At 41.7% G+C, this 23,360-nt stretch overlaps 2 protein-coding genes across 2 annotated transcripts; both read left to right on the forward strand.

Moving 5' to 3' along the window:
* The first annotated feature begins 1,663 nt into the window (after positions 1-1,663).
* Positions 1,664-14,066, forward strand: LOC115142233 (green-sensitive opsin-like). Its single transcript, XM_029681690.2, has 5 exons — positions 1,664-2,089; positions 2,469-2,637; positions 11,748-11,913; positions 12,089-12,328; positions 12,443-14,066. Exons 1-5 carry the CDS (start codon positions 1,726-1,728, stop codon positions 12,545-12,547), a joined length of 1,044 nt encoding a protein of 347 aa, XP_029537550.1. The 5' UTR covers positions 1,664-1,725; the 3' UTR covers positions 12,548-14,066.
* A 4,377-nt stretch (positions 14,067-18,443) lies between these two features.
* On the forward strand, positions 18,444-22,502 carry LOC115142244 (green-sensitive opsin-like). Its single transcript, XM_029681697.1, has 5 exons — positions 18,444-18,888; positions 19,308-19,476; positions 20,427-20,592; positions 20,768-21,007; positions 21,473-22,502. Exons 1-5 carry the CDS (start codon positions 18,525-18,527, stop codon positions 21,575-21,577), a joined length of 1,044 nt encoding a protein of 347 aa, XP_029537557.1. The 5' UTR covers positions 18,444-18,524; the 3' UTR covers positions 21,578-22,502.
* Positions 22,503-23,360: the final 858 nt, after the last annotated feature.

Raw genomic sequence — 23,360 nt, forward strand, 5'->3', positions numbered from 1 at the left:
AAATAACTCACACCATCAAACACAGAGTAACACAAACAAGCCCGCACAAATACCCAGCGGGCCTAGTGCCCTTAAATACCCTACAAACAAACCCTAATACAAAACAGGTGTACCCAATTACCCAATAACCCAAAACAAATGGAAAGGGAATCGATGGTAGCTAATAGGCCGGCGACGACGACCGCCGAGCACCGCCCGAACAGGAAGAGGCACCATCTTCGGCGAGGTTCGTGGCAATAACAATGTTTTGGTGGTTTAGTTTTTTGTTGTTTTGCTTTTTTTTATTTGTTCAGCTGATCAGTTAGCAAAAATATAACATATTAGATTCCTCAGGTTGATCAAGACCATTGAAATTGTATGATACAAAATAACTGACCGTTGGTATCAAACATTTCCTTTTGTATATGATATAAACAAGTAATAGATTATTCCAATCATGAATTATTCATAGAAATGCAGTCTACTACCTAGCTAGCTAACCGACTGACGGTTAGCTTGCTAGCAACAGATCTATAACAGTGCCTTCTATTGATGACCTTATGCAAAGTGAATATAATCCAATATTCTATTTTCAATGTAAATAATAGCCAATCACAGTGCATAATGTATAGATAAGTTATTGTAACAAGCAGAAAAAACGATTAGTTATATTCCTTTAATAAATAGCTACATATTGCTATACTGAATATACAGTATGTTGCTTCTTGCTAGCTAACCTGCAGCATACAATACTGGACTTGAGATTATCATACTATATACAACTATTAAACATTAAACATGCAATATTTAAACATTCAATGTAAGTGGGTGTTTATAATTCAAAACACATTATTGATTGAGATGACTAGCAAGACCCAGTCAGAAAGTAACTGATAGTTGTACCTGAAGCAAAAAACATATTTTGGTCGATCCTGAAAGCTGCAATAAATATACATATATACATTTGAACTATAAAGCTTACTTTGGCTCAACATATAAACACACAGCGTGTAATAGGTATGTTTCAATTTTACTTCAGCATCAAATAATTTTGATATTCTGGTACTCCTTTTGAAAACCATTGAGAGATAAATGTGTCTCTGGCTGATTGAGATAAAGCATTAAGCCCCATTTTCTCATGTGAAAGGTGCTGATCCTGTAACAGTGTGCTATGGTATCCTACTCAAATGATTTAGAATTTCAGTTTTGTTGCAGATGGTAGCGTGAGGTTAACTTTATTTTCAGGTAAAAACAAACAGCAGAGATATTATATATCTCAACATCTTTTCTCACACACACACACACACACACACACACACACACACACACACACACACACACACACACACACACATTCTCAGTAACAGGCTGTGTTTGTGATGGTGACAAAGCGACTGCATCAGCTCAATCTGTCAGGCTCTGTGAGTAAAACTGGTTTCTATATATAGAACAGAACCCACTCTGAACTGGATCCTTAATAGATATGTTGTTGTGATAAGATCACCTAGGTGTTTATGACAAGACCAATTATCCAAATCTTTCTCAATCAAATCCCCCCCCCCCCCCCCCCCCCCACGTGGTATTCTCCTTGATCACTAGTTGACCACCAGTTGATCCCTGATGAGGCTGCTTAGACGTGTATATAAACATACCCAGAGCATCCCGAATAATAAAGAAGCCAGAAGACACTAGACTGCAGCTAGAGCAGATTCTCCACTTTTCATCTCAACCACTCCCTGGTTAAAGATGCAGAACGGCACTGAAGGAAACAACTTCTACATCCCCATGTCCAACAGGACTGGACTTGTAAGAAGTCCCTTTGAATACCCTCAGTACTACTTGGCGGATCCATGGCAATTCTATCTGCTTGCTGTCTACATGTTTTTCCTGATCTGTTTTGGATTCCCCATCAACGGTCTGACCTTGTACGTCACAGCCACAAACAAGAAGCTCCAGCAACCTCTAAACTTCATTCTGGTCAACTTGGCTGCAGCTGGAATGATCATGGTAGTCTTTGGATTCACCATTACCTTCATTACCTCCATCAATGGCTACTTCGTCTTTGGACCTTTGGGCTGTGCCATCGAGGGTTTCATGGCTACAATTGGAGGTAAGAGAACATCCAGTAACATACACCCCCACGCAAGACACAACTTCGTATTTTTCTACTAGCACTGACTTTGTTAATAAGTACTGAATTATGGGAAAATGTATTTTCTATGACAGTGATATCTGGTTGTCTCACCTCGTCTCACTGGATAAAAGTGTATTTGTGTAATACAGCCAGACTAAGTCAAATTCTAGTTATTTTGTTGCTATATTTACATAATACCATTATGTCTCAACTAACCGACTGATATTATCAACCAATCCTGGTCTACGAAACATGAATTGTTTGAGATACATACATTGATGGAGATGCTGGGGGAAGTCTCAGCAACCAATTGGACAACAAGATATAACTACTCACTTTCCTTGTCTCATTATAGGTCAGGTTTCTCTGTGGTCTCTGGTGGTGCTGGCCATTGAGAGATACATTGTCGTCTGCAAGCCCATGGGCAGCTTCACATTCACTACCACCCACGCTGGTGCCGGATGTGCATTCACCTGGGTCATGGCAATGGCCTGTGCTGCCCCCCCATTGGTTGGCTGGTCTAGGTAACTCAAAACTTTGATTACAGTTTTATTTTATTTTGACAATCGCTATGACACATTTCTCAATACTTAGGTCACTTTTTCAAAACTCTTCACACAGTGAGCACAACAGCAGTCTATGTGGGCTAAACTGTGGATCATTGTTCATTGCTTTGGCACAAAATGCATTCAATGACTACATCTTTCAAATTTCAATCGTTTGAATCATTTTCTCACTCAGAGTTTTGGTGGTGTTTGTGTCTATGTACCTACAGGCCAATTTGCACAAGTTTACATAATCTTTTCAAAACTGTTAAACTTTAGTAAAAAATTAGACCAACCACAGCTGAATCCCATTGTAGCTGAACACCTACCTGGGTGTTAGTCTTTCAATATCATTACCATCTATACAAAAGGGGACATCTTAGGAATAATGCTGTACTGTAATGTAAACATGGACCCAGCCAGAGATAGAGAAGTGGCTGACAGAGTAAGAAGAGAGGGAGAGGGGAGAGGGAGAGGAGTACGTACGCGTGGTAGAAGAAGACTGAGAGGAAGATGAAGAGCTGTAGTCTCAGATGAGATTAGGGCTACTATAATTGATCATGTAATAAATCATGGTCTATGAATGAGAGAGGCTGGTCTGAGAGTGCAGACAAATCTGCAACGCTCAACAGTGGCATCTATTGTGAGAAATGTCCGGCAAAACAACAAATAAGATGTGCATTCTGCAAGGGCATCTGACAGAACTGCACATTACAGAAGTAAATTGAGCAAAGCCTCCAAATCCACTTGTGTGTAATTGTTTTTGTATTTCTGCTTAGGACCCAACGGTTACCTCCCACAGGCGGGAGAGGTAGGATTTTCACTGCTGTGCAGGAAACTGCAAATGTTGATATGGTCATCAGAAACAAAGGCATACAACTCACAGATTTTCAGAACAGAGTTTTTGCAGACAACATTACATTTGGAAATATTCACAATGTAAGCATAACAAATATTTCTAGAGTCCTGAAACAATATCAAGTCAGTATGAAGCAGTTGTATACTGTCCCCTTTGAGAGGATCTCTGAACGAGTCAAGCAACTCAGAAACCAATATATCCAGGTAAGATGACTATAAAACACAGAACTGGGTTTGAACAAAACCAAACAGGGCAGAGGCACACAAAGGCGTGTTTTAAGGTATAATGTAAACTACCGTAATATTATTATCATGTAGATTGAAACCAGGTAAACACCCCACATATTCATCTTTGTGGATAAGGCTGGTTTCAACTTGGCCAAAACACGGCAGCGAGAAGGAATGTGATTAGGAAAAGAGCCACAGTGGATGTCCTGGGCCAGAGGGGTGACAACATCACAATGTGTGCAGCAATATCCTCTGATGGATTGCTGTTACACTAACTGCTAATTGGGCCATACAACACCGAGCGTCTCATTTCATTCTTGGGTGACCTCTATGGAAGGGTTGTGCCAGGCGAGGAAAGGGTTGCAGTGGGGCGAAATCGGCTAACGTTTGTAATTGTATGGGACAATGTGGCATTTCACCACTCCCGTGCAGTCACAGAGTGGTTTACAGCCCATCCCAGGATGATGTCACTTTTCCTACCACCTTACTCACCATTCCTCAACCCCATAGAGGAATTATTTACCTCATGGAGGTGGAAGGTTTATGACCACCATCCACATGATCAAATGTCCCTCCTGGATGCAATGAATGCTGGATGCCTGGACATATCTGCAGAAGATTGCCAGGGATGGACCAGGCATGCCAAAATATTATTTCCTAGGTGTATTGCCCAAGTTGACATAAGATGTGATGTGGCTGAGAACCTGTGGCCAAATGCAGAAGACAGGGTTGACTAGCATTGCTACTTTATCTGCATCGGAGGATGGTGTATATACAAATTCTTGTATTTTGGAATCACTCAATGCCAGAAAATGACATAAAACATATTGAAGCATATTGCATCATGTCTGATTCATTCCTGTAACATGTACTGCAGTGGATTCTAAACAGTAGAGAGGTGTCATTCTTGTTTTGTAAAGGCATTTTACAAAAGAAAACATTGTGTAATGCTACGTGTTGTTAGTTTTCTTTAGGTCATTGTTTTATGAGTGACAAAGTGTGCTTATTGGGTGACAACCTTTGCTAGTGTTATGGAAGAATGAGTTGATTTGAGACATGTATGAAGTGTTAGTTTTAGTGCATTTTTGATGTGAAATTAACTGCTGCGCCAGGCTAAAAGTTGGTTAGGAAAACTGTGTGAAGAGTTTTGACAAAGGGACCTAAGTATTGAGAAAGGGGTCCTAGCGATGGTAAAAAACTGTAATAAGAGGTCTCACAGAGATATACATTGCAAGGGGGTAACTCATCTTGCTCACCACAAATAGCCTTTTCTGGTTTTGCTCAAGAAACCTTGCCACATCAGCCTTTTTAGTGGAGAGGTGAAAAGGGATAATGCCAATTTTAGGCTAGAAATTATAGCATTTAAGGATAGTGTGAACAGATTTGAAATTTAACCATGTCCAACCAGACCTAATGAGGCCCAATCTTGAGTAGCTTAGAACATGATAGCCAACAAAAGAATGCATAATGTGAAAAAGTATGTTTAGTTGATGTAGTTCACTGAATCTTATCTGATACCTTAACATGAACCTAAATACTCTCTCCCATAGGCTAGGCTAGACCTTAGGTCAGTGAGATAGCTTACATGATCTTATCTGACTCAGATCACTTGACTGATATTGTTACTGCAGCTTAGCTTGTCTGATTGGTAACTTCAAATCATTCTATAGCTAGAGGACTCCTGATATCTCCAGGAGTGATAAGAATCATGTTTTGGTCTTTATCTGTCTAATACTGTCTTCCCAGTAGCCTACTTGGTGTGTGAACTCCTGACTGCTCATCATTTGCAGATAGTTGTTAACACATCAACCAGAATCAAGGGGCAGGGCAATTTGTGGCTTGTTTTTGGTAATCAGTGGCTGTGGGAGGGGGAGTGGTTTCACCTCTACTAAACAATCAGAAATTAGTACAGGGAGGTGTGCTCTGCACCTCTGCTGGGCAATTAGCAATTAGTGTTAGTTCTTCAGTCTCCGCTGGTTTCTCAACAGCAGGTGTAAGTGGCGGTCGTGTCTCAAACTAAGACCATCACCGAAACAAAGACGGTTCTGCTGAGTTGTTCTGCAACGTTCTTCGAGAGAGGAAGGCTCCACACCACTCTGTCACTTGTGTATCTTACCTAGTTATTTACATATCTCATTTTGCTCTTTTGTAGCTTTGTCAACTATATGTGTATGTTTTCTAGACTTTAGACTTTACAGACGCTCCCCGCCCCTTGGCTGCAATGTTTTGTCATTTCTCCTAAGTGGAGATTTTCTCTTTTCCCCCTCTCTCAATCTGTCCATCTCCTTATTTAAATTCCATGCTGTCATTGTCACTTGTCAATAATGTTAAGCTTGAGTGGAGAGTTCCTCAAGCTCATTTCTTGATGATGGCTCACTGCTCTTCGTACTTGGCGACTTCAACCTCCCGTCGTCTGACTTAGATTCATTCCTTTCCATCTCTCTCTCCCCTCCTTGCCTCTCTTGCCCCCTCCATGTCTATGATCACTACATTGTTTCCTTTTCTGTCTAGCTTTTCTCCAATCCTAACTAATCTTACCCTACCCAGATGGTAATGCGCCATCGCATTCTTCGCTCTCCCTCCTCTTTTACCATATCATCTCCCCCTTCTGCTAAATCATTCTCCCTCCGGTCTCCTGATTCTGACTCTTCGACTCTACTCTCCTCCCTTTCCTCGTCCTATAATTTGCACTGTCTCCTTTCTTTCCGACCAGCTCAGCCCTCCCATCCTGCTCCGTGGCCTAGTGACTCGTTACGAGCAAAAAGAGCTTACAAAACAGGGCAGCTGAGCGAAACTTCCGGAGGACATATCATCCTTTCACTCCCTCCTCTGTATCCACTGCTAAAGGCCACATTCTACATTTCAAGCTTCTGTGTCTAACCCTATGAACCTCTTCTCCTCCCGCATTAATCCTCAATCCCTCCCCCTCTGTCCTCCTTCTCTGTGGACGATTTTGTCAACCACTTTGAAAATGGTTGACGACATCCGTTATTCACTCAGCCTATTGAGTCCACTGGTCTCATTTCCATAGAACTACCCCATGCCTTAACCTCTTTCTCTCCAGATGACATCCTGTGACTAGTGAGGTCTGGCCGCCCGACAACCTGCCCACTCAACCCCATCCCTACCTCCCGTCTCCCTGGAGACCTTCCATTCCTCACTTCCCTCATCAACTCATCCTTGACTACTGGCTGCATCCCCTCTGACTTCAAACTGGCCTGAGTTGCTCCCCTCCTCAAGAAACCAACACTTGACTCATCTGACATCAAACTATAGACCTGTATCCCATTATTTTCTTTCGAAAACACTTGAGCATGCTGTCTCAAATCAGATTTTATTTGTCACATGCGCCGAATACAACAGGTGTTATACAACAACCTTACTGTGAAATGCTCACTTACAAGCCCTTACCAACAATGCAGTTCAAGAAATGGAGTTAAGAAAATAACAATACAGAGGCTATATACAGGGGGCACCAGCACCGAGTCAAGGTGCGGGGGTACAGGTTAGTCGAGGTAATTTGTATATGTAGGTAGGGGTAAAGTGACTAAGCATAGAAAATAAACAGCAAGTAGGAGAGTGTAAAAACAAAGTGGTGGGGTTGGTCAATGGTAATAGTCGGGGTGGCAATTTGATTAATTATTCAGCAGTCTTGTGGCTTGGAGGTTGAAGCTGTTAATGAGCCTTTTGGACATAGACTTGGTGCGCCGATTGTCGTGCGGTAGCTGGGAGAACAGTCTATGACTTGGGTGAGTGGAGTCAAATTCTTCTGTGCCTTCTTCTGACAGCGCCAAGTATATAGGTCCTGGATGGCAGGAAGCTTGGCCCCAGTGACGTACTAGGCCGTACGCACTAACCTGTCGTGCCGTCTTCACGACTGTCAATGTATATTTGGACCATGATAGTTTGGTAATGTGGACACCAAGGAACCTTACTCCCAACCTGCTCCACTACAGCCCTGTCGATGTGAATGTGGGCATATTCGGCCTTCCTTTTCCTGTAGTCCATGATCATCTCCTTTGTCTTGCGCACATTGAGGGAGAGGTTGTTGTCCTGGCACCACACTGCAGTTCTCTGACCTCCTCCTTATAGGCTGTCTAATCGTTGTCGGTGATCAGGCCTCCTGCTGTGTTGTCAGCAAACTTAATAATGGTGTTGGAGTTGTGCTTGGCCACACAGTCATGGGTGAACAGGAAGTATAGGAGGGGACTGAGCAGGCACCCCTGAGGGAACCCCAGTCTTGAGGATAAGCGTGGCAGATGTGTCGTTGCCTACCCTTACCACCTGGGGGTGGCCCATCAGGAGATCCAGGATCCAGTTGCAGAGGGAGGTGTTTAGTCCCAGGGTCCTTAGCTTAGTGATGAGCTTTGTGGGAACTATGGTGTTGAACGCTGAGCTGTAATCAATGAACAGCATTCTCACATAGGTGTTTTTTTTGTCCAGGTGGGAAAGGGCAGTGTGGAGCGCAATTGAGATTGTGGATCTGTTGGGGCAGTATGTGAATTGGAGTGGGTCAAGGGTTTCTGGGATGATAGTGTTGATGTGAGCCATAACCAGCCTTTCAAAGCACTTCTTAGAGACCGACGTGAGTGCACGGGTCGGTAGTCATTTAAGCAGGTTACCTTCACTTTCTTGGGCACAGGGACTATGGTGGTCTGCTTGAAACATATAGGTTTTACAGACTCGGTCAGGAAGAGGTTGAAATTGTCAGTGAAGACACTTGCCATTTGGTCCGTGCATGCTTTGAGTATACATCCTGGTAATCCGTCTGGCCCTGTGGCCTTATGAATGTTGACCTGTTTAAAGGTCTTGCTCACACCGGCTACAGAGAGCATGATCACACAGTAGTCCGGAACAGCTGGTGTTCTCATGCGTGCTTCAATGTTGCTTGCCTCGACGCAAGCATAAAAGGCATTTTGCTCATCTGGTAGGCTCACATCACTGGGTAGCTTGCGGCTGTGTTTCCGTATGTAGTCAGTAATTGTTTGCAAGCCCTACCACATCCGATGAGTGTCAGGGCCCGTGTAGTAGGATTCAATCTTATTCCTGTATTGATGCTTTGCCTGTTTGATGGTTCATCTTAAGGCATCCCGCTCCTTGAAACCGCATCCTGCGGTGTCCCGCTCCTTGAAAGTGGCAGCTCTAACCTTTAGCTTGGTGCGGATGTTGCCTGTAATCCATGGCTTCTGGTTGGGATATGTACGGTCACTGTAGGGACAACGTCGGCAACACACTTATTGATGAAGCCGGTGACTGAGGTGGTATGCTCCTCAATGCCATTGGATGAATCCCAGAACATATTCTGTCTGTACTAGCAAAACAGTCCTGTAGCTTAGCATCCACGTCATCTGACCACTTCCGTATTGAGCGAGTCACTGGTACTTTCTGCTTTAGTTTCTGCTGGTAAGCAGGAATCAGAAGGATAGAATTATGGTCAGATTTGCCAAATGGAGGGCGAGGGAGAGCTTGGTTTACGTCTGTGTGTGGAGTAAAGGTCCAGAGTTTTTTTTTTCTTCCTCTGGTTGCACATGTGACATGCTGGTAGAGATGAGGTTTTCCTGCATTAAAGTCCCTGGCCACTAGGAGCACCACTTCTGGAAGAGCACCGTCTCTGATCAACTTTCTCGTTACCTTTCTCAGAAGGATTTTCTTGACCCTAACCAGTCAGGCTTCAAGATGGGTCACTCATCTGAGACTGCTCTTCTCTGTGTCACGGAGGCTCTCCGCACTGCCAAAGCTGACTCTTTCTCCTCTGTTCTTTTCCACTTAGATATATCCGCTGCCTTCGACACAGTGAACAATCAGATCCTCCTTTCCACCCTAAGGGCTGGGCGTCTCAGGCTATGCAGGCCGCCCCTACCAGGTGACGTGGACAGAATCTGTCTACACCACGTACTCTCACTACTGGTGTCCCCCAAGGCTCAGTTCTAGGCCCTCTTGTCTTGTCTCTATGCACCAAGTCACCCGGCTCCGTCATATCCTCACATGGTCACTCCTACCATTGCTATGCAGATGACACTCAACTACTTTAATCCTTCCCCCTTTCTGACACCCAGGTTCATGCTCTACAACATCCGTAGAGTACAACCCTACCTCACACAGGATGCGGAGCAGGTCCTAATCCAGGTACTTGTCCTCTCACGTCTAGACTACTGCAACTCGTTGTTGGCTGGGCTCCCCACTTGTGCCATTGAACCCCTGCATCTTATCCAGAATGCTGCAGCCCACCTGATTTTCAACCTTCCCAGGTTCTCTCATGTCACCCCACTCCTCTGCACACTCCACTGGCTCGCATGCAATACAAGACCATGGTGCTTACCTATGGAAAAGAAAGAGGAACTGCCCCTCCCTACCTTCAGGCTATGCTCAAACCCTACACCTGAGCCACCTCAGGTCTTTTGGCCCTCCCGCCCCTACGGTATGGCAGTTCCCGCTGAGCCCAGTCCAAGTTCTTCTGTCCTGGCACCCCAATATTGGAACCAGCTTCTCCCCGAAGCTAGGACAGCGGTGTCCCTGCCCATTTTCCCGAAAACATCTGAATCCCTACCTCTTCAAACAGTCCAACCCCCCCCCCCCCCCATTCTAAATCTGGCTCTACTGATAGTTACGTTGTTGAGGAAAAATGTACTTTTTATGCCTGTGATATGAGGTTGTCCCACTTAGCCATCTTAAGATTAATGCTCTAACTGTAAGTCGCTCTGGATAAGAGTGTCTGTTAAATGACAAAAATGTAACAGACATTCTGGAGACCACTGTACTCAGAAATAATGGAGCATGGGCCTGAATAGGTCTTCAAACAAAAAAAAAAATATGAACGTTTTTACGTGGTTTATTCATTCAGCCTTAGTGGAAAGACTAGAAGAAACATGTTGGCCATATCGGCGTAAACCAGTGAATGCATCAGTGCAGCCTTGCCTTAGAACCGGAAACCGTAATGGTCTAATATAGTCTTGAGGCATGAGTACCACCAGGGTGTGATTACATTGGTGTGAATCACAACTTCCACTTAAATTTCACTTTGTTGTGCATTGGTTTAAATAAGAGACAAAGTGAAAATTTGAGATAAGTGGAATTTAGGATTCACCCTCAATGGATAGATAAATTACAAACGGTGTCAACTACCAAGTCTGATTAGTTAATACATAACTGGATGAGAAGTTAATTTAATGGTTTGGTACTGTAGAGAGAGCAGGCAAGCAATCTGCAGACAATTTGCCATTCTTTCCCCACTTCAATAGACTGGAGAAAGGCAAGTCAGTTAAGAACAAATTCTTATTTACAATGACGGCATACCCCGGCCAATCCCGGACGATTCTGGGCCAATTGTTCACCGCCCTATGGGACTCCCATTCACAGCTGCATGTGATGCAGTCTGGATTCAAACTAGGGACTGTAGTGTCGCCTCTTGCACTGAGATGCAGTGCCTGAGACTGCTGCAACACTCGGAAGCCCCCTGAGTAGCTCTCTACTACAGTACTGTACAGTAGCTCTTTTCAGTCTTGGCCTCAGTTTTCTAGTTATGTTATTCATAACTTAACTGGCACAGTAAACTGACCACTTCTTTCAAATAAGGTGACACATTATTCTAGATTCAGTTATTTAATTTACACCTGAAGTTAAAATAGTGTCTGGTTCTCAAAGATCTGATCGGAGTGGCCAGGAAGGTTTTGGGAAAGATTGTGATCTGATCTGGTGAGATCACACACTGAGGTGGAAGTAGACATTTTGAGTTTGTGTTTAAAGGATGCTGACCATAGCCTCTCAACATTCTGCCCACTGAGAAAGGGCAAAAACCATCTCATCTGGTTATACTACATACGTATAGATAAACGGCATCTAAGTCAATCTGATTTATACATTTGACAAGTATTGTATTCATAGTAAACTCCTTTCTGAAAGACTATCATTCAAAGACATCATCCAAGGCATAACTGTGATAACCTTTTATACATTTTAAAGTAAAATATTTGAATACAGGCTTATTTATTGTCTTTCCCACATAGATATATCCCAGAGGGCATGCAGTGCTCATGTGGACCTGATTACTACACCTTGGCCGAAGGCTTCAACAATGAATCATATGTGCTCTACCTGTTCTCCTGCCACTTCTGTGTTCCTGTCGTCACCATCTTCTTCACGTACGGAAGCCTTGTCCTCACAGTCAAGGCGGTAAGACGGTTAATTCTAGTACACTGCTCAGACAGACAGTTTGTCTATCCCTTTTTCCTAAACACAACAAATCAATCAATTCCATATTCGGTGGTTAAAAGTATTTGAGATATACTGCCCATACTTTTTTCAAACAATTATTTGATTTCATGTGTGTTCCCTTGTTTGTTTTCAGGCTGCAGCTTCCCAGCAGGACTCAGCATCTACCCAGAAAGCTGAGAAGGAAGTGACACGTATGTGCTTCCTGATGGTTTGTGGTTTCCTGATTGCCTGGACCCCCTATGCCAGCTTTGCTGCCTGGATCTTCTTCAACAAAGGAGCTGCCTTTACAGCCACAGCCATGGCTATTCCAGCCTTCTTCTCAAAGAGCTCAGCCATCTTCAACCCAGTCATCTATGTGCTGATGAACAAACAGGTTGGTAACATATTTTGATCTCTCTCTTTTGTGCATCAATAAACAATGCTTCATGTTGGGCAAAGTGAAAAATGCTAACAATCTATTTCTCTAATTATCCTTCTCTCTCTACAGTTCCGTAGCTGCATGTTGTCTGCTGTAGGAATTAGTTCAGGAACTGAAGATGAGACCTCTGTGTCAGCAAGCAAGACAGAAGTGTCCTCTGTGGGCCCTGCATAACAACTTCAAAGGATTACATTTTTTACATGGACTGGCACATTTTCAATTAGGTAGATTTATTTTCTAATCAGAAGATGCTCTCTTATGGTACAGTCCTCAAAACATTGCATAATCAAACATAGCCAATTTTTACTCTGCATTTTATGTTGCAGTTTCTTAGACCACCGAAGCACAGGAGAACATTCACATTGTGATTTTTCATTTTTTCCCAGCAAGGTGAATCCTCAAGAGTTTTCATGATTAACCACTTGAAGGTTTGGTTTTTGCTCCATAGCTTTGGGCAGTGAGACACAATTCCCCTCTGAGCATCACCTGCTGTAAAGGACAGCAATACCACTAAAAGGCAAGTCATGCTACTGTGACAGAAAGTGGATTCTTGCCAATTACAAGGGAGGGGGCAGCAGGTAGCGTAGCGGTTAAGAGCGTCCGGCCATTAACCAAAAGGTTGATGGCTTGAATCCCAGAGCCGACTAGGTGAAAAAACTGTTGATTGAGCAAGGCACTTAACCATCATTTCTACTATATGTCACTCTGGATAAGAGTGTCTGGTAAATGACTAGAATGTAAATGTAATTACGCTTCATTGCTTCTCCACCCTTTCACAAATCTGCACTTGGTATACTGACTGTCATTCTTTTTCAAATAAGTGACATGCATACCAAATTAGGACTCTTTTCCATTGCTTCACACAATACCTTCTCTACAAAATTGCTTGAGCTTGAGATGGCATAGTGAACTACTCTCATGCTTTTGTCTTGAAGGATTGAGATTGAATTGGTACGAAATGAGGCTACATATACTGAGTGTACAAAACATAAAAAATATCTTCCTAATATTGAGTTGCTGATTGTGCCCCTACTGTCCCTTCACCTGCGGGGAATCCAGGAAGAGAGAAGTCTCTAATAACAAATATGTGGATTGTTGGGAGGTTAAATTGCCTAGGAGCCGACAATCATAATTGTTCTATTTATTACACACTTTTGCCCTCAGAACAGCCTCAATTTGTCAGGGCATGACTCTACAAGGTGTTGAAAGCATTCCACAGGGAGGCTGGCCCATGTTGACTCCAATGCTTTCCACAGTTGTTTTAAGTTGGCTGGATGTCCTTTGAGTGGTGTATCATTCTTGATACACATGGGTAACTGCTGAGTGTGAAAACCCCAGTAGCGTTGCAGTTCTTGACACAAACTGGTGTGCCTGGCACCTTGTACCGTACCCTGTTCAAAGGGACTTCAATATGTTGTCTTGCCCATTCACCCGCTGACTGACACACATACACAATCCATGTCTCAATTGTCTCAAGGTTTAAAAATCCTTCATTAATATGTCTCCTCCCCTTCATCTACACTGATTAAGTGACATCAATAAGGAATCATAGCTTTCACCTGGATTCACCTGGTCAGTCTTTTTCATGGAAAGAGCAGGTGTTCCTGATGTGGCTTTTGTTGGCCACCTTTATGCTATAATTTGCTGAAAACATTTTATAAATACTTATTAATGTTATTTTAGATTAATAAATGCATGCATCAAAAGGTTTTTGTGTCGTTGAATGTTTTTGACTGGATATGTGCAAAAATATAATTCTATGAGAATGAATGTTTGGTTGTTTTGATCCCAGTTGGTCACACATGTTAGGCTCTACCAACAATATTCATTGATTTATACACAAGGTGCTACCAAAAAAAGTTCTTAATTTATTGCAAATTCATCTTAATTGCCATGTCCTATACAAGAGTCTGTATCTAGTCCCTGGCTTGTGGTCCTTATTCTTTCTCTACAGTTTCATACACCCTGACCATGTTGTGTGGCAAGAACTCAATGGGTGATGAGAGGGTTTCTTCGGTGTCAACAAGCAATACAGGACTGTCTTCTCTGGGCCAAGTCTTCTGTTGTCTTTTGGGACTCTGAATCCTCTCTTCATTCTATTTCTTCTTTCTAAGCTGCTCTTATGTGTCTGACAGTCACTGTTGGTGTCAGATGTCGGTGATTGATAGTCCTGACAGTGACACTAAGCTCTGTGTTTAACCTATAGTGTCACCATGGATTTTCTCAACAAGCTAATGTATACACGGAAAGGCCATATTAACCTTTTACTGCAATGGGCTAAATCAGGGTCACACACAGTGCTTATTGGTAGTCTTAAACAAATGTACTTGGAAACGAAAGTATACACCACACATATAGGTATGGGCTTACAAAAAAGAAGACACCTGTACCATATCAGATATAGAGTTGAAATGTATTCAATGTTGAGTTTGTATCCCAATATTATACTTGACACTTCAACTATGACAGACAAAATCAGAAAAAAAATCCAGAAAATCACATTGTAGGATTTTTAATGAATTTATTTGCAAATTATGGTGGAAAATAAGTATTTGGTCAATAACAAAAGTTTATCTCAATACTTTGTTATATACCCTTTGTTGGCAATGACAGAGGTCAAACGTTTTCTGTAAGTCTTCACAAGTTTTTCACACACTGTTGCTGGTATTTTGGCCCATTCCTCCATGCAGATCTCCTCTAGAGCAGTGATGTTTTGGGGCTGTTGCTGGGCAACACAGACTTTCAACTCCCTCCAAAGATTTTCTATGGGGTTGAGATCTGGAGACTGGCTAGGCCACTCCAGGGCCTTGAAATGCTTCTTACGAAGCCACTCCTTCGTTGCCCGGGCGGTGTGTTTGGGATCATTGTCATGCTGAAAGACCCAGCCACGTTTCATCCTCAATGCCCTTGCTGATGGAAGGAGGTTTTCACTCAAAATCTCACGATACATGGCCCCATTCATTCTTTCCTTTACACGGATCAGTCATCCTGGTCCCTTTGCAGAAAAACAGCCCCAAAACATGATGTTTCCACCCCCATGCTTCACAGTAGGTATGTTGTTCTTTGGATGCAACTCAGCATTCTTTGTCCTCCAAACACGACGAGTTGAGTTTTTTCCAAAAAGTTATATTTTGGTTTCATCTGACCATATGACATTCTCCCAAACTTCTTCTGGATCATCCAAATGCTCTCTAGCAAACTTCAGACGGGCCTGGACATGTACTGGCTTAAGCAGGGGGACACGTCTGGCACTGCAGGATTTGAGTCCCTGGCGGCGTAGTGTGTTACTGATGGTAGGCTTTGTTACTTTGGTCCCAGCTCTCTGCAGGTCATTCACTAAGTCCCCCCCGTGTGGCTCTGGGATTTTGCTCACCATTCTTGTGATCATTTTGACCCCACGGGGTGAGATCTTGCGTGGAGCCCCAGATCGAGGGAGATTATCAGTGGTCTTGTATGTCTTCCATTTCCTAATAATTGCTCCCACAGTTGATTTCTTCAAACCAAGCTGCTTACCTATTGCAGATTCAGTCTTCCCACCCTGGTGCAGGTCTACAATTTTGTTTCTGGTGTCCTTTGACAGCTCTTTGGTCTTGGCCATAGTGGAGTTTGTAGTGTGACTGTTTGAGGTTGTGGACAGGTGTCTTTTATACTGACAACAAGTTCAAACAGGTGCCATTAATACAGGTAACGAGTGGAGGACAGTGGAGCCTCTTAAAGAAGAAGTTACAGGTCTGTGAGAGCCAGAAATCGTGCTTGTTTGTAGGTGACCAAATACTTATTTTCCACCATAATTTGCAAATTCATTAAAAATCCTACAATGTGATTTTCTGGATTTTTTTTTCTAATTTTGTCTGTCATAGTCGAAGTGTACCTATGATGAAAATTACAGGCCTCTCTCATCTTTTTAAGTGGGAGAACTTGCACAATTGGTGGCTGACTAAATACTTTTTTTGCCCCACTGTACATCACAGAAGACTGAAATATAGCAAAACAGTTTGACATAGAAACACTGGATCCCCCACCCCCCCAAAAAAGAAACATTTATTAATTGTTAAATTATGAAAAATATTAATAACATTCCACCCATGAGGCCACTAGGTCATTTGAATGCAGGACACGTTTTTTAGATACAAAACACGTCTGAAATTCTACTCTCAACACAGCCAAGTACCATACTGTAACAGTATGTAAGAAGTTACACCCCAGCCCAGAATCGTCCTTTTTTAATGCTCCTCTCAGAGGTTGCTCAACCGAGTAGTTTATACTTGGTGTTAAGACATACATGGAACTTTATTTGGATTGGATGTCGCAATCTTGATTGTGTTGTCTGCACTTGGATGCATTGATGCATTCTAAGAGACCATTGAATAAACATGTATTTCTATGTAACGTAAAAATGTATTATAAACATTTATATAAACATGTATTTCTATGTAATGTAGGATGGGACAGATAAATGGATGCATAAATCATTATTTTTTTATACAGTTAATTTATTTTTATTTTTACTTTGCTCTTTTGTTTGTTGAGCTGATTTGTTTAGCTGTTTGATTAGCTGATCACTTACCAAATGATTCATCAGTAAAATCATGAAATGTTGTATCTGGAAATAGGCCAAAATGATTGATCAAGACCATAGTAATGTTATGATACAATCTCACTGATCAGTTACCATTTTAAGATATTTATTTTATAAATGCCTTATAGCAAAGCCTTTCTCCTGAGGTCATCATCCTTATTTTCAGAGGTGGTTCGGAAAAATCTGTCCTGAAGAGTTGTGTTACAGTACCTCCCAAAACTAACGATGCTGTCTTGTGCCATGCTTGAGACCCAGGTTGAACCCCAGTAGGTCACATGTTGGTGGTCATATCCTGTGTCTGTATGTAGTACCTTGTTCACTGACGTTTGGTCCTCATTCTCTGATACCTTTTCCAATGTATGATATTTTTGGGGCCATGAATAAAATGCTGTAAATGTTTTGTAAAAACATTCAAATGTAGGACAAATACAGTGCCCTCCGTAATTATTGGGACAGTGAAGCATGTTTTCTTATTTTAGCTCTTTACTTCAAAAGTTTGTATTTGAAATCAAACAAAGACTCAGGTTCAAGTGCAGACTGTCAGATAGAATTTGAGGGTATTTTCATCCATATTGGGTGAACCATTTAGAAATTACAGCACTTTTTGTACATAGCTCCCCCATTTTAGTGCACCAAAAGTATTGGCACAGATTCACTAATATGGGTAATAATGTAGTCAAAAGTTTAGTATTTGGTCCCATATTCCTAGCAGGCAATGATTACACCAGGCTTGTGACTCTACAAACTTGTTGGATGCATTTGCTGTTTGTTTTGGGTGTATTTCAGATTTTTCTGTTCACAATATAATTGAATGGTGAATAATGTATTGTGTAATTTTGGAGTCACTTTTATTGTAAATAAAAATATTATATGTTTCTTAACACTTCTACGCTAATATGGATGATTATTGATAGTCATGAATGAATCATGAATAATGATGAGTGAGAAAGAGGTTATCATTTTAGGAGGGGTATAGTATTTGTGCGTTTTTTATGTTACTTGTTGCTAGCTAACCTGCAGCATTCAAGATGATACTTGAGATTATCATACTATATACAACCATTAAACATTAAGCATGCAATGTAAGTGGGTGTTTTTCATTCAAAAATGTTTTGGCTGTAGATAACAAGCAAGACCCAGTCAGAAAGGAACTGATAGTTGTACCAGAAACCAAAACCAGATTTTTTTTTTTAGAACCCAAACCAAATTGATCAGTTCAGTGATTGCCTAAATTCAAAACATCTGGTCTTTCATGTCAGATAAATCAATAGCATGAAATACCTGCGGTACTCCAGGACCAGGGTTGCCTACCCTTGATCTAGGTGATTATGACAAGACCAATTATCCAATCACTCTCATTCAAATCCCCCCGCCCGTCTCCCCACGTGGCCCCACCCCTGCCTCCCCCTCCACGTGGTACTCTCCTTGATCACCAGTTGATCCCTGATGAGTCTGCTTAGAAGGGTATATAACCATACCCATAGAATCCCTGATAATGAAGGAGCCAGAAGACACTAGACTGCAGCTAGAGCAGATTCTCCACTTTTCATCTCAACCACTCCCTGGTTAAATATGCAGAACGGCACTGAAGGAAACAACTTCTACATCCCCATGTCCAACAGGACTGGACTTGTAAGAAGTCCCTTTGAATACCCTCAGTACTACTTGGCGGATCCATGGCAATTCTATCTGCTTGCTGTCTACATGTTTTTCCTGATCTGTTTTGGATTCCCCATCAACGGTCTGACCCTGTACGTCACAGCCACAAACAAGAAGCTCCAGCAACCTCTAAACTTCATTCTGGTCAACTTGGCTGCAGCTGGAATGATCATGGTAATGTTTGGATTCACCATCACCATTACATCTGCTGTCAATGGCTACTTCGTCTTTGGACCTATGGGCTGTGCCATCGAGGGTTTCATGGCTACACTTGGAGGTAAGAGAACATCTAGTCACATACACACACACACACCCCACCCACACACATACACACATAACACAAATGTGTATTTTCTTACTAGCACTGACTTTCCTCATAACTAATGGATTAAGGGAAAATGTATTTTCTATGACTGTGATATGTGGTTGTCTCACCTGATCTCACTGGATAAAACTCTCACCTGGTCTCACTGGATTTGTGTAATACAGCCAAACTAGGTCAAATTATATTTATTTTGTTGCTATATTTAGATCAACAATTTATGTCTGAACAAACCGACTGATATAAGCAACCAATCCTGGTCTAAAAAAATATTAATTGTTTGACATACACACGTTGATGGAGATGCTGGAAGAAGTCTCAGCAACCAAATGGAAAACAAGTCATAACTGCTCACTTTCCTTGTCTCATTCTAGGTCAGGTTGCTCTGTGGTCTCTGGTGGTGCTGGCCATTGAGAGATACATTGTTGTCTGCAAGCCCATGGGCAGCTTCACATTCACTACCACCCACGCTGGTGCCGGATGTGCATTCACCTGGGTCATGGCAATGTCCTGTGCTGCCCCCCCATTGGTTGGCTGGTCTAGGTAACTCAAAACATTGATTAATAAGAGGTCTCACAGAGCTTTACATTGAAGGGGGTAACTCCTCTTGCTCACCACAAATGGCAGTTGCTGCTTCTGGAATCGCAACTTCCACTTAAGTTTCACTTTGTCGTGCAGTGATTTCAATGGGAGACTAAGTGAAAATTTGAGATAAGTGGAAGTTAAGATTCACCCACAATGGATAGATCAATTACAAACAATGTTAAATACCCTGTCTGATTAGTTAATGCAAAACTGGATGAGAAGTAAATTATTGATATTGGTTTGGTACTGTTTGCACCCTGTAGAGAGGGCAGGCAAGCAATCTGCAGGTAATCTGCCGACCTTCCCCCACTTCAATAAACTGGGAGCGCTTGTTTAGTTCTCTACTACAGTACTGTACAGTAGCTCTTGTCAGTCTTTGCCTCTCAGTTCTCTCAATGTTGTTACAATGGTATTCATAAAACTTAACAGGCACAGTAAACTGACTGCTTCCTCTTCCAAATAAGGTGAAAACTGTATTTGAAATAATTAATAATATTTACACCTGAATTTAAAATCGTTTCTGGTTCTCCAAGATCCAATCATAGTGGCCAGGAATGTTTTGGGAAAGATTGTGATCTGATCTGGTGAGATGGAATGAGGTGAGGTGGAAGTAGTGTTTTTAGTAGTGAGTTTGTGCTTTTAGGATGCTGACAATAGCCTCTCAATATTCTGCCCTTCAGGATTGGATTTGGCTCTGAGAAAGGGCAAAAACAATCTCATTGGATTATACTGCATAAGTATAGTTATACAGCATCTAAGTCAATGATCTGATTAATACATTTGACAAGTGTAATAATTACAGTAATGGTCTTTCAGATACTTCGTCAAGTGAATAACTGTGATAACCTTTTATACATTTTAAAGCAAAATATTTTAAAACAGGCTCATTTATTGTCTTTCCCACATAGATATATCCCAGAGGGCATGCAGTGCTCATGTGGACCTGATTACTACACCTTGGCCGAAGGCTTCAACAATGAATCATATGTGCTCTACATGTTCACCTGCCACTTCTGTGTTCCTGTCGTCACCATCTTCTTCACGTACGGAAGCCTTGTCCTCACAGTCAAGGCGGTAAGACGGTTAATTCTAGTACACTGCTCAGACAGACAGTTTGTCTATCCCTTTTTCCTAAACACAACAAATTAATCACTCGATATTCGGTGGTTGAATGTAGTTGAGATATACTGCCCATACTTTTTTTCAAGCAATCATCTGATTTCGTGTGTGTTATCTTGTTTGTTTTCAGGCTGCAGCTTCCCAGCAGGACTCAGCATCTACCCAGAAAGCTGAGAAGGAAGTGACACGTATGTGCTTCCTGATGGTTTGTGGTTTCCTGATTGCCTGGACCCCCTATGCCAGCTTTGCTGCTTGGATTTTCTTCAACAAAGGAGCTGCCTTTACAGCCACAGCCATGGCTATTCCAGCCTTCTTCTCAAAGAGCTCAGCCATCTTCAACCCAGTCATCTATGTGTTAATGAACAAACAGGTTGGTAACAAACACTGACTAAACCAAACAACCCCACACACACATGAAAATGTGAAAGTGTGAAAACCCCAGCAGCATTGCAGTTCTTGTCACAAACCGGTGCGCATACTACCATAACCTGATCAAAGAAATTTAAATATTTTAACTTGCCCATTCACCCCGTAAATGGCACACACAATCCATGTCTCAAATGCCTTACGCCTTAAAAATCCTTCTATAACCTGTCTCCTCCCCTTCAACTACATTGATTGAAGTAGATTTAACAAGTGACATCAAGAAGGGACCATAGCTTTCACCTGGATTCACCTGGACAGTCTATGTCATGGAAAGAGCAGGTGTCTTTAATGTTTTGTATACAGTGTATGTTGGGCTCTCTCTTTTGTGCATCAATAAACAATGCTTCATGTTGGGCAAAGTGAAAAATGCTAACAATCTGTTTCTCTAATTATCCTTCTCTCTCTACAGTTCCGTAGCTGCATGTTGGCTGCTGTAGGAATTAGTTCAGGAACTGAAGATGAGACCTCTGTTTCAGCAAGCAAGACAGAAGTGTCCTCTGTGGGCCCTGCATAACAACGTCCAAGGATTTTATTTTTTACATGGACTGGCATATTTTCAATTAGGTGGATTTATTTTCTAATCAGAAGATGCCCTCTTACAGTACAGTCCTCAAAACACAAAACATTGCTTAATCAAACATATCCCATTTTTATTGTGCAATATATGTTGTATTTCCTTAGACCACCGGAGCACAGGAGAACTTTCAAGTTGTGATTTTTCATTTTTTCCCAGCAAGTTGAATCCTCAAGAGTTTTCATGACGAACCACTTGAAGGTTTTGTTTTAGCTCCGTAGCTTTGGGCACTCTTCAAAGTGAGACAAACAATTCCTCTCTGAGCAACACCTGCATTAATGAACAGCAATACCACTAAAAGGCAAGTCATGCTACTTTGACACAAAGTGGATTCTTGCCAATTATGGGTGGTTGCAGGTAGCATAGCAGTTAAGAGCGTTGAGCCAGTACCTGAAGAGTCACTTGTCCGAATCCCTTAGCCAACTAGGTGAAAATATGTCCGTGTGCCCTTGATTGAGCGACACATTTAACCCTAATTGCTCCTGTACAGTAAGTCACTCTGGAGAAGAGCGTCTGCTAAATTACTCAAATATAAATGTAATTACACTGCACACATCAAGGCGTCTCTACTCTTTCAAAAATCTGCACTTGGTATATTGACTGTCATTTATGTAAAGAGGGTGACATACATACCAAATCATAGCTGAGGTGGAAAGATGCCTATTGTGAATGGTTGAGCTTGGAATGACATACTGAACTACTTTCATACTTTGACGATGAAGGATTGAGATTTAATTGGTACAATGTGAGGCTACATACGTGTGGCTTTTGTTGGCCACTTGTATATTATCATTTGCTGAATACATTTTATAAATACTTCTTATGAAAATGTTATTCTAGATTAATAAATGCATGCATGAAAAGATTTTTGTGTCATTGAATGTTTTTGACTGGACTATGTACACAAATATAATTATTCCTCTATGACAATTCATGTTTGATCACAGTTGGTCACACGTTAGGTGAACCAAAAATATTTACATTTATACACAAGGTGCTACCAAAAATACTGAAATTTATACAAAAGGTTTGATATAGTACTAATTCCTCTTAATGGTGAGGTCTGTACAATTATGTATCTATTCCCTGGCTTTTGATCCTTATTTTGTCTCTGCAGTTTCATACACCCTGACAACTTTGTTCTATGGCAAGAACTCAATGGGTGATAAGGGGGATTCATCTGTGTCAACAAGCAAGACAGGGCTGTCTTCTCTGGGCCATGCACAGTCTTCTGTTGTCTTTTGGGACTCTGAATCCTCTCTGCAATCTATTTCCTCTTTCTAAGCTGCTCTTATGTGCCTGACAGTCACTGTTGGTGTCAGATATCGGTGATTGATAGTGCTGACAGTGACACTAAGCTCTGTGTTTAACCTATGTCACCATGAATTTGCTCAATAAGTTAATGTATACATGGAAAGGCCATATTAAGAAGAATAAGAAGGTACACCTCAGCCAAGAAGCGTCTCCTTTTTAATACTCCTCTCAGGGGTTGCTCAACAATTGTTTTGTTTTTTACTTGGTGGTAAGACATACAGTGAATTCGGAAAGTATTCAGACCCCTTGACTTTCTCCACATTTTGTTAGGTTACAGCCTTATTATAAAATTGATCAAATCTACACACAATAAACCATAATGACAAAGCAAAAACCGGTTTTTAGAAATGTTTGCTAATTTATATAATTTATATATACCACAATTACATAAGTATTCAGACCCTTTACT

This window comes from Oncorhynchus nerka, linkage group LG2 (assembly GCF_034236695.1).
Source record: "Oncorhynchus nerka isolate Pitt River linkage group LG2, Oner_Uvic_2.0, whole genome shotgun sequence".
NCBI classification, from domain to species: Eukaryota; Metazoa; Chordata; class Actinopteri; order Salmoniformes; family Salmonidae; genus Oncorhynchus; species Oncorhynchus nerka.